This window comes from Balaenoptera physalus (assembly GCF_965194825.1).
Source record: "Balaenoptera physalus genome assembly, chromosome: 13".
NCBI lineage: Eukaryota > Metazoa > Chordata > Mammalia > Artiodactyla > Balaenopteridae > Balaenoptera > Balaenoptera physalus.
The window spans coordinates 106,677,087-106,689,729 of NC_138892.1; the positions used below are offsets into that span (position 1 = coordinate 106,677,087).

At 42.9% G+C, this 12,643-nt stretch overlaps 1 protein-coding gene across 16 annotated transcripts in view; it reads left to right on the forward strand.

Moving 5' to 3' along the window:
• ERC1 (ELKS/RAB6-interacting/CAST family member 1) overlaps window positions 1-12,643 on the forward strand; it is a 415,918-nt gene that overhangs the window by 324,976 nt on the left and 78,299 nt on the right. For all 16 annotated transcript variants that reach the window (XR_014252746.1, XM_082422084.1, XM_082422087.1 and 13 more), the window contains one exon: window positions 3,180-3,324. Coding sequence is in view for 15 of the 16 variants with exons in the window: in XM_082422084.1 (XP_082278210.1) it covers window positions 3,180-3,324 (145 nt within the window). In the remaining variant the exon portion in view is untranslated. The remainder of the gene's footprint in view (window positions 1-3,179; window positions 3,325-12,643) is intronic.

The following is a 12,643-nucleotide window of genomic DNA, read 5'->3' on the forward strand; positions in this document are numbered from 1 at the left end:
TCTTGAAGCTCAAATGCCACAGCAGAACATTTAGAGACATCTTGATTCTATTAGAATTCGCAGGTCAAAGGGCAGGTTCAACTGTTCTGGTAGTTTAAAGCACCAGGGATGGCGTGACTAGACTAATGACTTAAAGTTGGATTTCTGTTACTACCTACTCATTATGCAAGTCAGGGGGCCTGTTAGTCGTGCAGTAGGGAATTACTAATCACTTTGAAAGGTTCTGTGTCCACATTTTCAATTTTTTTTATTTTTAACTGAGGAAAAGCCACTAACAGAACAAGGAGAGTGATTTGGCAGGAAGAGCATTTTAGTTCTTCTTTTCTCTGGGCTTGTGGCCTATGTATGTTCCCTTTTGTGTTTCATGTGCTTGTGTTACTCCCTATGGGCTCATGGGAAATGAAGTCAGGAAGTGTTCCACCAGCAAGTGTTCCTTTTCTGTGGAGAGCCTTGGATTAATAAAGCTTTTGAAGTTGATTATTAATCCCCAGCAAGGTTCATTTTCTTTGAAATAGCCATATTAGCGTTAGAATAGCTGACTTTCAGCTCTCAAGTAGTTGACTCTGATTAGAAAGGACTTATTTCAGGTATTTTTATTTCCTTCTTCACAGTTTTCTGTATCTTTCCGTTTTTCGCCAATGAATGAACATTACTTTGTTATCAGAGAATACCTTTTTTTCAAAGAAGCGGTCATATTAAGAATAGGTGGCTACTAAAATAAAATCCTTTTTGCTATTTGCTTTTTTTTCACTCTAAATTCCATTCCCTCTGAAAAGCAGGGTATTCTTAAAATTTTTTAGTTTGGACACTTGAATGTTCTTTGTAAAACTTAACCACATAAGCTCAACTGCAAATATGGTCTTTACTATCACATGTATTGAGGGAACAAGAGTTTTTCTTATTCCCAAAAAATTAGATGGCTGTTACTATTTATTAGCTTTAGTTTTGTTCCTGTCCTCCAAACTGTGTTCAAGAAGTTGTTCTTCCCATGGTGTCCATTGCAAATTTACCAAAATTATAGGCAAAACAGTACAATCTCTGTCCCCTTCCAAAAACAAGAGAAAAACCTGAAAGCTACTAAACCCACAAAAGATACTAACATTACCCAGAGTTTACATGATCATATATGCAATATGTAATCAAACCATTTCATTCTCTTGACTGTGAATTGCCCTTTTTAGGCACATACACATGTAGAAGTCAATATCAAGAGTATAGTTTTAAAATGGAAAGGACAGTGGTATGTTAATCTGCTAGGGAATTTTTAGAGGGTGAGAGCCTTGGGTATGGGAGAGAAAATTTGATTCTGTGCAGTTCATAGTGTATTATCAGTGCTCAATAAAAAGTAAATAGCATCAATGACATAATAAAATTTCTATTTGAATTGTATAGAAAAAGAAAAAAAGACTTCAAAATATATATCTTATTAAAAAAGGCACCATTCCAATGGCTCAGACTCCAGTGCCACATCCTTTATTTTAAAATTTAGAATATGAATTGGCACCTGTTATATCATATTGCATTTGGGGAATGTGACATTTTACCCCAGAGATTAACTGTACCACACTAGCTGGCCAAGTATATCATTTATAAAAGAATTTGGAATTCAGTCAAGATGTTTCAACAGTATAGGATAATTTTTACCATTTCATATTATGATGCTTCTTTCCTTAAGTACAGAATGGAACTCAGATCCTATCACCTTTTATCTTGCATTCGGCAGAAGTTCTCATGACTTGGTCTAACTGGACAGAGTAATTTATCTTTCATTCGTCTTCTGTTATTTGCCTGCTGCTAAATGTGTTATTCTGACTATTGATGCACAGAAATGCAGCCCCCTTATTGAGAAGGCACATTTCTCATTCCAGCTTGTCAGTCTCTGGGCTCCCCAAAAGGGAACAGATGACAGCAATTAACAGGAAACCGCAGAGTGAGACCATCTTGAACTCCTTCACCTTTAAGCTCATTTCACCACTTAACATATTTTTTTCAAGTGGTCAGTGGATATATTTAGACTGTCGTTATCCCTTTGGTGTTGACTTCATGGGATAAGCCATCTGCCATTTCTTAGACTCATATAGAGTGAGGACAGTGGAAAGTTATACTGAGGTCAATGAATCTTCCCTTCCAACAGCAAAGACTAGTTAAACAAATCTTCATTTCCATGATGTAAACTGATCTACGTCTTCCATTTGTTAGCACTGCTTGTTCAGAGTTCCCCAGACCTACCCATCTGAGTACAGAATATCCTTGTCAGAATGTGCAAAAGATAGTCTTCCAGTTTGTGGCTAAACTAAAACTCTTCCATATGACTGCTGTTGAAGCGTAATTATCTTAACAAGAGACAGAAGCAAGGTTAAACTTGGGCAGTGCATTCTCAGATCCAGCATTTCCTCAGGTCAAAAGCTCAGGCCACTTTTATAGTTCCTGTAAATCAAATCTGTCTTCTTCCAGATGACTTATTACATAAAAGATGAGCTATAGGGGAATGCATTTGGACTATGAGACTAATTGTTCACCAACTTCATTCTGATTATTTTGTAAATTTCTCCGTTCAACGCCCCTCCCCCTAAAATCTCACCTTCTTTTCCTTCTGGATATGAACCCAAAAATAGTTGTTAGGTAAACCACAAGGAATCAGTGAAGTTTGAATTGTTGTTTCAAAATGTGCAGACCATTGCCAAGTAAAGCCTTGACTGGAAACTTATTTGCCCCGGGAACAGCTGGCTGATTTCCCGAATCCTATTTACTAATGTTTACAGTTTGTTATACATTCCGTACATAAAAATGTTCTCAGTTTTAGTGGTGCCTCGTTTGCCTGGAAGCCACAGAATACTTATCAAAAGAATGAGTCAAATGGGTAAAGTGTATAGATGACAGGATAATTCTTACTTTAAAAAAAAGTCATTAACTTCGTTTACTTTCCAAGTTTAACTACAACTAGATCTGGGAACTCTTTATTAAGATGTCAGTATAACGACCTGATAAAGACATTTAGAGTCAAGAAGCCCTGAATGGGATTCCTGCCCGGACCATTTGCTTCAAGTGTGAACTTGGGCAGCCGCATACACTCTCTAAGCCTTAGTTTCATCACCCATAAAATGGGGGTAATGGTAATAGTAACTTGAGGATTGCTGTGAGGACTAGATGGAAATCTGGATGTTTTCTTTCTTTTGCAGGCAGGAAGCCCTTCTGGCCGCCATCAGTGAAAAAGATGCCAATATAGCTCTTTTGGAGCTTTCATCCTCAAAGAAGAAGACCCAGGAAGAAGTGGCTGCCCTGAAGCGGGAGAAGGACCGGCTCGTGCAGCAGCTCAAGCAGCAGGTATGACTAGTGGGGCTGGGGGCGGGGGGCCGCTCGCGTCCGTGCCAGCTCACGCGCTCAGCTCTCCCATCTCGGGCCAGATGTCTGATCTTTATCTAATTGATCTTCACCAGCAGAGACTTCAGCCTTCAAATCTCTGCTTTGTCTAGGAAGCGCAGACCATTCTTGGTAAGAGGACTGGTTTAGAAGGTGTCACACGTCTTAGGAGAACTTTTTTAACTTTTGCAATGGCTGGATGAAATTAGTGAAATTCTGCCCATTTGAAATGAAAAAGGTTTTTTTTTGTTTTTTTTTGCATGTCTCTCGGGGTCAGGCCACAGGGTTCGTCCACAGCACCGACAACTGCGTGGTCCTTGGCAAGCGCTGTGGGGTATCTGCAAGGGCTGTTGGGGTCCTCAGTGGTGCCTCCGGGGCAGAGGCCGCATGTAAGGGCAGGCAGCAGTGGTGTGGAGCTGGTGGTGGTGTGCACATACCACCAGCGGGTGAAAAGTCTTATTCCTTACGTCCAGTCAGATTCCCGCTACAGAAGGCACTAAGGATATTTTCATTTAAGTGATTTCCTGTTATTCAAGGCTGGGTAAGCTCTGATGGTAAGAGCAAAGTTTTGCCCTTTTCTTTTCCACCCAAAACCTTCCCCAAATTTAATGCTTAATACTTACATGAGACCTTTCATCTGTGAAAATAAAAGCTAGAAATTTCCTCATTGATGATGGTTGCACAACAATGTAAATATACTTAATGGACAGAACTGCACACTTAAAAGTGGTTAAAATGGTAAATTTTATGTTGTGTATACTTTACCACAATTTTAAAACTGGGGCAAATCTTTTTCCCCTTTGAAGACAAGGAGAAAGCTGAATTTCAGAGCCTGAGTCCTCTTCATCTCTAATGCTGTTCCTGCCATTCCTGTTCTACACGAGTGTCCGCCTCCTGCCTTCCGGGTCATCCCCTGCATCCTCCGCCACTTTTCTGTACATTTGGGCTGCCCACATTTGCCCTTCTGCCTGAAGTAATCAGAGTAGGAAAGAGTTTTCAAGTGAAGGAATTTCTTTTTTTCTACTTTAGAGGATCAGTCATCAATTGATAGCATCATTTTTCATTTATTTATTTTTGGCTGTGTTGGGTCTTTGTTGCTGTGCACGGGCTTTCTCTAGTTGTGGCGAGCCGGGGCTACTCTTCGTTGCGGTGCAGTGGCTTCTCTTGTTGTGGAGCACCAGCTCTAGGCATGAGGGCTCAGTAGTCGTGGCGCACGAACTTAGTTGCTCCACGGCATGTGGGATCCTCCCGGACCAGGGCTTGAACCCGTGTCCCCTGCATTGGCAGGCGGATTCTTAACCACTGCGCCACCAGGGAAGCCCTAGCATCGTATTAAATGTTCAGATAAACAAGAATCACTATTTACACAATAAAGATATTTTCTCTATTTTAAAGACTAATAAAACTGCTTATAAATAGACTTTATTTATGTGGCTGACTTTGCTGAGAAAACACCAGAAGATGTTCCCTACTGCAAGATAGATAGATGACCAGCAAAAATAACCCAGTGCTCACTTGCAAGTGAAAGAAAACTTTTACCCACTTAAGCTCTGGGACCCCTAGACATTCATCCCTTTAAGAGATGGAATTCACTGTGAACTTTCACCCTCTCCTGGGTGCCGGTGACCCAAGGGAAAGCAAAACAAAGGTGCTCTGGGGGCCTCCCTTTATTGCAAGTTCAACCACTTTATCCATCATTTGTGGGAATTCTGCCACATAAACATTTTCAGGTCACCTAGCTTGACAAAAAAAAAAAAAAGAGAAAGTGAGAGAGAGATAGACTTCTTTCATATTACAGAAGAAAACTGAGCAAAAAAATTTATCAGCAGTTTGTCACCCCGGCTCACATTGCTCAATCTGTCTGATTTTAAGAGCTGTAACTAATTCTAATTGGTCCTTATTTCATATTTTCTGAACAAATTATCAGTTTCCGTTATGTTCAGTAGGAGAATTATGAATGGATAAGGCCAGCTCAGCTGACTGAGGAGGCTGGAGGGGTCGTAAACGATGCATCTGTGCTTGTGCAATGGGCGCAGAACACTCGGGTGGGCTGCCCTGGTCTGTGCTTCATTCTCCCAGCTAGGAAGTGGATGCTATCTCCTGTTCCATTAGGGAGCAGTTAGTGAGGATCAGTCAGTGTCTTCAGAGAGGACCAAGACCTTGAGACGAGTAGTGTGTCCGTGCAGAGCTGCGCCGTGAGCTGAGGTCTCCTGGTGCATGTTCTGCGGAAACGTGTCTGTCACTGGGGAAGTGAGCTGATGTCAGACAGACATGCTGTCACCTGCTCACCTGGCCGAGCCTGCTCACAGGGTCTCTGGTCTTCTGTTTCACTGTCCCAGACCAAACATCGCCCTTCTGTCCCTGCAGTCTTTTCCCAGCGGTCCCCCCTTTCCTTCCTTGCGTGACCCCCGGGTGGTCCTGGCGGCAGTGGGGGAATCCTGTCCTCTTCAGACAAGCATTTTCACAGACTTCCTTAGTTTTCTGTTGTGTTTTGTGTATTTTACTTCTTTAGCCTCACAAGACCACTTAACTTCCCTAATCCCTAAGTTCTTAATGGAAAAGGGGGGACTTCACTGTTGCCCCAAGTATTTTCAGTAGGTCCAGTATGAAAAAATATCTGAATTAAGTGAATCTTGCTTTCAGTAATTGTCTTTCACTAAGTTCTGCCCGCTCTCCTGTTACCAGTTGGTTAGTCTCCAGGGAGCTGCCTGTGACACACGGGGTACCTGCATGATACTTCTCCCCTGACTTGTTGCTTCATCGGGTAGAACTAAGGGTTCTGACAGCCGCTGAGCTGGCCCAGGACACTGGCCCAAGCTGGTCGTTCTCACTCAGGGTCCCCATGAGTTTGCAGTCAGGCTCTTGGCCAGGCCTGCAGTTACCTGACGCTTGGCTGGGGCTACAGGGCTCACTTCCAGGGTCACTCACATGGCCTGGGGCTCTGCACCTTTTAGGCTTCTCCATGAGGTTACTTAGGACATGGGGCTGGCATCCCCTAAGCACATGATCCAGGGGAGGGGAAGAGAGCAGCCACGATGGAAGCCACAGTGTCCTTATAACCTGTCTCGGAAGGGGCACACCATCACTTCCCCTTGTCCTGTTGACCACGTACACCAGGCGCCTACAACGCGGGGAGACCAGTGCAGGCGGCCTGGAAGGCTGGCTGCTGCGAGCAGTGAGTGAACAAGCAAACAGTGGTGTCCTCCTGTGGTGAGACACTGCTCAGATGTAGAGGAGAACGTGCTGTGTGATTCCATGTGTATGTGCAGCTCTAGAAAAGGCCACTTTACTCTCTGACCTCAGAAGGCAGATGAGGCATCAGAGCAGAACTCGCTTCATCTTCTCTTGCCTGCCTCCGCCCCCAAGAGGGGTCTGCAGCAGGAAGGGACAGGTTCTGTCCTCTTCATGCCTTTCTCCCTCTTCCTTTGGCGTTGGGGTCCTCTGATGCCATTGCAGCCCTTTGATGCTGCTTCTCTGGCCAACGTTGACCCCCGAGGGGTGAGCAGTGCCCGGAAGACGCGGACCTGGCTGCCCCTTGCTGGGCTGAAGAGTGGGAGCGTGTCGGCTGCCACGTGCTCCTCTGTCCATCCTGCCCTCTGTCTCTGGGTGTCCCTTCTCCTCCTCAGATAAGCACAAGGCAAACCAACAAGTCCGATGCCTGAGTAGGTACCAAACAAAGGAAGGAGAAGCCTGTTTCCTTTTCTTCTACTCACACCCCGTCTTCAAGATTGAGGACTCTAGGATTTAGGGCTGAATTCTCTTTGAGCCTCTCTCACTGAGCACCGGGGCCCCCCTTGTGCATGACTGTCTGCTCCCCGTGACGTCAAGACTCCTTCTGCCAGGCTTAGCGTCACCGCACAGCAGTCTCAATCCAGAGAAGGCATGTGCTGTGAGGGGCTGGCCTGGTGGACAGTGGTGCCTTTTCTGCCCCCCCCACCCCCTTTGTGGGCTCTCTAGAACGTGACCTGCTGAGCTCTCCTTTGTCCCTGACGTTGGGCCCGGGCCACCAGTTCTGGAACAGCTGGGAAAACCCATTCATCATAGTATTAAAACTAGTTTAAAAGTGACATCTAACATTGGAGAGAGAACAACAAAGCGATTTTACGTTCTATGAAAAGAGAACAGCAATAGGGTAAAGCTACAGAGAGCTCCTGAGTTGTCAGTGAACAAAGGAAAAAATAAACAGCAAGTGTTGAGGTAGCGGGAGTGCTGCAGAGGCTGCTCGTGGGGGGCAGAGCCAGAGGCGTCTGGCCGCCTCGCCAAGCGCCTGCCTTCTTGGTGGTGAGGGCAGCGTCCGCGCATCCACTCAGCACGCCCCTGCGATGCCAGGTGCTGGGACGCAGCAGGCATCTCTCAGAGGACACACGGGCGTCTGGCGCTGCCGGAGGACCCCTTCCCTGTGTGTCGTGCTGGCCTGCCTGCTCTGTCCTGTACTTGCCGTGTCCACGAGCCAGCCTCTCCGCCATCTGTGTGACGTTATCCCCTGAAGGTGACTGGTACGTGGTGATCATAGAGAGTGAAAACCTTCTGCTGGTTAGAATATCCGATATCCAGAAGTTGACAGAGTAGACGATTACAGTTCAGTCCTTATTTCATGGCTCGACAGCCCGTATTGACTTGGTCAGATAAACGTGCTCATCTCGTTTTAATTATCCTACCTCCCTTCAGTTCTAGATTCTCACATATTAAGTATTCAGTATACATACTTCTTCCTCTGAACCACTACAGACATTAGCATCAGCTACATGTTTCCTGCCGATGGTATCCAGATTTATTTGAAAGGAACTGGATGCAAAGCATTTTCCGTTCACTGCCCTCACCTCTGGAATTGCCTTCCACTTCCTCAGCTTAATCTCTGCTTTAATCTTCACTTCAAGACTCATCTTTGTAGTCTGGAATTTCCTAGCCATGGAATTGGTTTTTTTCCTTACATTAGCAAAGCCATTCTTTGCTTTTCTGCGTTCACACATTCGTCCTCCTTTGGGCAGAAGCTGAAATGCGAGAGGGAGGAGGAAAGAAGCAGCAGCACTGTTCACTTGCTGTCCTACGAGTTGTTGCTTATTTACTCTGAGCCACAGTGTCCTCTTCAGATGTAGGAATCCCCACCGGTAACTGTTGCTCCAGCTCCAGACCTCAGCTCCAGCTCCGACTCTGTTGATCAACTAAGTGTATCATCTGGAGCAGTAATAGCCCCATCAACTAATACACAGCACTTCACAACCTACAGAGTACTATTCAGATGCCTTATAGCCCCGAGCCCGATGGCTGTGTGGGCCAGGCAGATGCCATAACTCAAGAGGGGAGGGACGCATGTAAGACGAGAGGAGAGGCCATGATGAACTGGGGGCCACGTGCTTTGTCCAGAGAGGCTGCCGCTTTTAATTCCAGCTCGTTGTGACCGTGCAAGATGAGAGCCCTGCGTTATCCAGTCATCCATACCCCCGCCAACACAGAGAATCCATATATATAAATCTCTTTTTAAGTTGAGGTGTAATTGACATACAGCATTATATTGGTTTTAGGTGTGCAACACAATGATGTTGATATGTGTGTATGTTGTGAAACGATCACCACAGTAAGTTTAGTTTACCTCCATCACCACACAGTTACATTTTTTTTTTCTTGTGATGAAAACTTTTAAGATCTTGACTCTCAGTAACCTTCAAATGTACAACACAGTATTGTTCACTCTTGTCACCATGCTGTACATCATATTCCCAGGACTTAATCTTATAAGTGGAAGTTTGTACTTTCTGACCCCCTTCACTTACAAATCTCTTGATATCTAAGTGTTGGCCACTAATTTATTCTTTCGGTTTTTTTAATGAATCAGGTCACAAGCTTCCTAACTTACCTCTCTGGTCTTATCTTCCTCATCTATAATATTAGATGGCTAGATAAAATTAATTTTGAGGTCTAAAGTTCTGTATTTTCCAATTTTTGACAAGTCAATATATTTACCTGTAGCTATATTACCTGGTAATTTCTGACATTGGGAACAGTTTTAAAAGAAGGAATTGTAAAGCATAAGAAAACACATATGTAAGGATTGTTTAAAGCTGTCTATAGAAATTTCCTTATTTTGTGAAAGTAGTAAGTATTGCATTTTAAAGTTAAAAAAAAAATCCTGGTTACTCACTATCCCCTTGAAACCTTTTTTGTATCCTACAAAGAAATAGATCATATTTTGATGAGTTCTGCTTGCTTGGAGTTAAGTGCAGTCCAGAGGTTGGGAGATGTGGGGAAATCTGGAATCCTCCCAGCCTCCTTTCTTCCATCTCTTCCATCTTTTTTGTCATCAGTTCCAGATGTAGAAAAATTCTTCACAAAAATCTGATAAGACTCTTCCCTTCTTTTCTAGCATCAGATCTAGCTTGCCCTTCCTATTGTCAGACTGCTGCCTTTTATGATGTCACAGGGAATTTATAAACCTTCTGAGTCTCCTGATCCCTCTTGAATTGTCTCAATGCAAATAAATCAACCTAGATTTCCTGCCCCAGTGCACGTGCCCCTCCTATTCCTTCTCCTGTCAGGTGGCATGATTTATAACTGTTTCCTGTGCTCCTTGACCTTGGTCTGAGGATCTCATTAAACATGAATAAAAGGAAGGCTGGTTTAGGGTGGTTCCCCTTTCCCCCACTAAACTTCTCTTGGCAGGAATCAGTCCAGACCAATGTACTCCACAGGATCTATTCCTACTGCCTCTTTTGGTCCCTTTTGAACTAATGTGGATACTTATTAAAAGTGAATATGGAATTAAATGATATTTGTATTCAAGGACGAGAGGAGTGATATTAAACTATGACATTACCTGTCACAGAATGCCCTTCCCATGGACAATGTACATGACCAAATTAAATCACCCGTACTATCTGGCTTTCTTGAAAACATTATTCACAGATAAGAATATCTAAAATTTATTGAGCTAACTCTTGTTTTGAGTGCTTCACATGAATTAACTCATATACTCTTCACAACAACCCTGTGAAGTACAGTTATCCTTATTGTACAGAGGAGATGCTAAGAGGGAGACAGTGAGTAATTTGCCCAAAGTCACATAGCTAGTAAGCTATGGAGCTGGGCTTCAGAACAAATCATGTCACTCCATCGCCAACACTGCCGGTCACTACACTGAAATGTGTTGCCATCATTGTGGGCTTTTGCTTAGAGATTTCAGCAGCCTTTAGCTGTATTATTAATGACGCAGTAATTCTCTCTGGTGATAAATAGTACTTTAATAAGCTCTTTTCTAAATTACAGTGAAAATAAATTACCATAATGGACTACGCTCAGTTTAAAAAGTCAGAATCTTGACAGGCCAAAATCTATTCCCCATCTTACGTCAACAGATACCTTCTCATTTTCAACAGTCATCTTAGAAATTGTTGACTGAATTAATGAGAGAGAGTTCTGATTGAGAACTCAGAGAGCATCTGAAATCAGACAGACCCATTTTTAAGCAGCCAAGTTTGAAAACCTGTGTGGTCATAATCCTAAATTACCATCACACATGATTCTGGTGTGAAAAGACTGTTACTATCATATATATGTACATGGGCAGATATATGGAAATCTGGCCCCAAAATATTACACATCATTTATTAAGATATCTTTTGAGCAGCAGAATTTTTTAAGAATCAGTAAATTTGCATTCTTAAGAAGAGCAAATAGAGATTGAAAAGCTATTAAAAGCTCCTAGAAAATAGTGACTGCCAAAGAATGAGCATCTATTATACCTGAGGTTCAAGAGCTTTTCCCCCTGTATTGCAAAGATTTTATACAGTGTAAGAATTTAATTAACTAAATAAATTGATGAGCTTTAGTACTAAAATGGGATTTGTGGTAGCTGTTTTTCAAGGTAGAGAATGCTTAAAATAAAGTTTGTGGTATTGCCAGTCATGCTCCTCAATATGGCATTCTGAATTGGGTATGGTGTTTTTCCTGGACTTGTATGAAATTGCAGCCTAATAGTAGTCAACTCTAAAATTAGGGGGTCTCTGAAAATAGGTTTGAACATGCACCTTTCAGGCCTCCCTAGCACTTTAATGAGCCAGTTCATCAGAAATATCCAAAGAGATTGAACTATGTTTAAATATATATGTGCTCTTCGCAAATGTATCCACCTTGCAGGCCTGAAACCAATACCTAGCTGTATGTTAAGACTCACATTAAACACCTGTAAGAGCCTGGTTGACTTCTTCATCGGCTCTCAGTCACTGGCCTGGATACAGAGAAAAGACGCACTGTGTGCTGTCCCTCTCGTCAGCTCTGTCCCAGTCTCTGCTAAATGGAAGACTCGTAAGATCAAGTTACGTCTACAACAGTTTTCCTCACGGTTGCCTCCCTATGTGCCTTATTGTTTAGAAAAAATAACCAGGCAGAGCTGTATGCTACAGGAAGCAGTTTTCAAGGCTGGTTCTAATTCAGCTGATTGCCATCTTTAACTGTATTTAGACATTCACTGTTTATAGCAGTATTTCCCAATCCTGGATTATCTTCCTGAATGGTAATGATATTACGAGCCACTGGCTTACAACTGTTCTTATGACCATGCACTGAAATCACTATTTCTCTTACTGTATAATATTAAAATAGCTAAATTATATCTTTTAATACTCTGAGACTAAAACAGGTCTCTCACTTTTATGTCAGCTGGTAGGAGCAGCCATAACTTAACATCTTCTTTTCATTACCATAATGTTTTAATTGTAGAAAATGACAAAACATGAGCTAAATTAAAGGAAATAACTCTCTCTGTCCACAGATAATTTCCTCTATTGCTGAAATCTTCTTGTTATACAACCTTTTTTAAAAAAAAAATTTTTATTGAAATATACACATAGAAAAGTACACATCTAAGCGTACATGTCAATGAATGTTCACAAGGAAACGCTCTCATATAACCAGCATACACATCCAAGAAGCAGATCATTACCAGCACCCCAAAACCAAGCCCTCATGCTCCCTTTCAGGCTCTATACCCTGCTCAGTCCTGCAAGTGACTGCTTGCCTGAATTCTGATAGTATTGATTAGTTTTACCTTAAAATCAAGACTTTAAATTTAAGATTTTGTGTCAGCGGAGCTGCTGGGTGCCTGGAGGCAGAGGCCAGTGAAGCCACCATGTGGCCAGAGGGCACAGCCTTGAGCCACAGAGGCCTTGTTCACAGGCCTTGAAGCCTAATGGAATGTGTTCTGCTGGATTTCAAACTTGCTTGGAACTGCAACCCCTTTACTCCTTCCAACTTCTCCCTTTTGGAATGAGGATGTCAAGAAGATGATGTG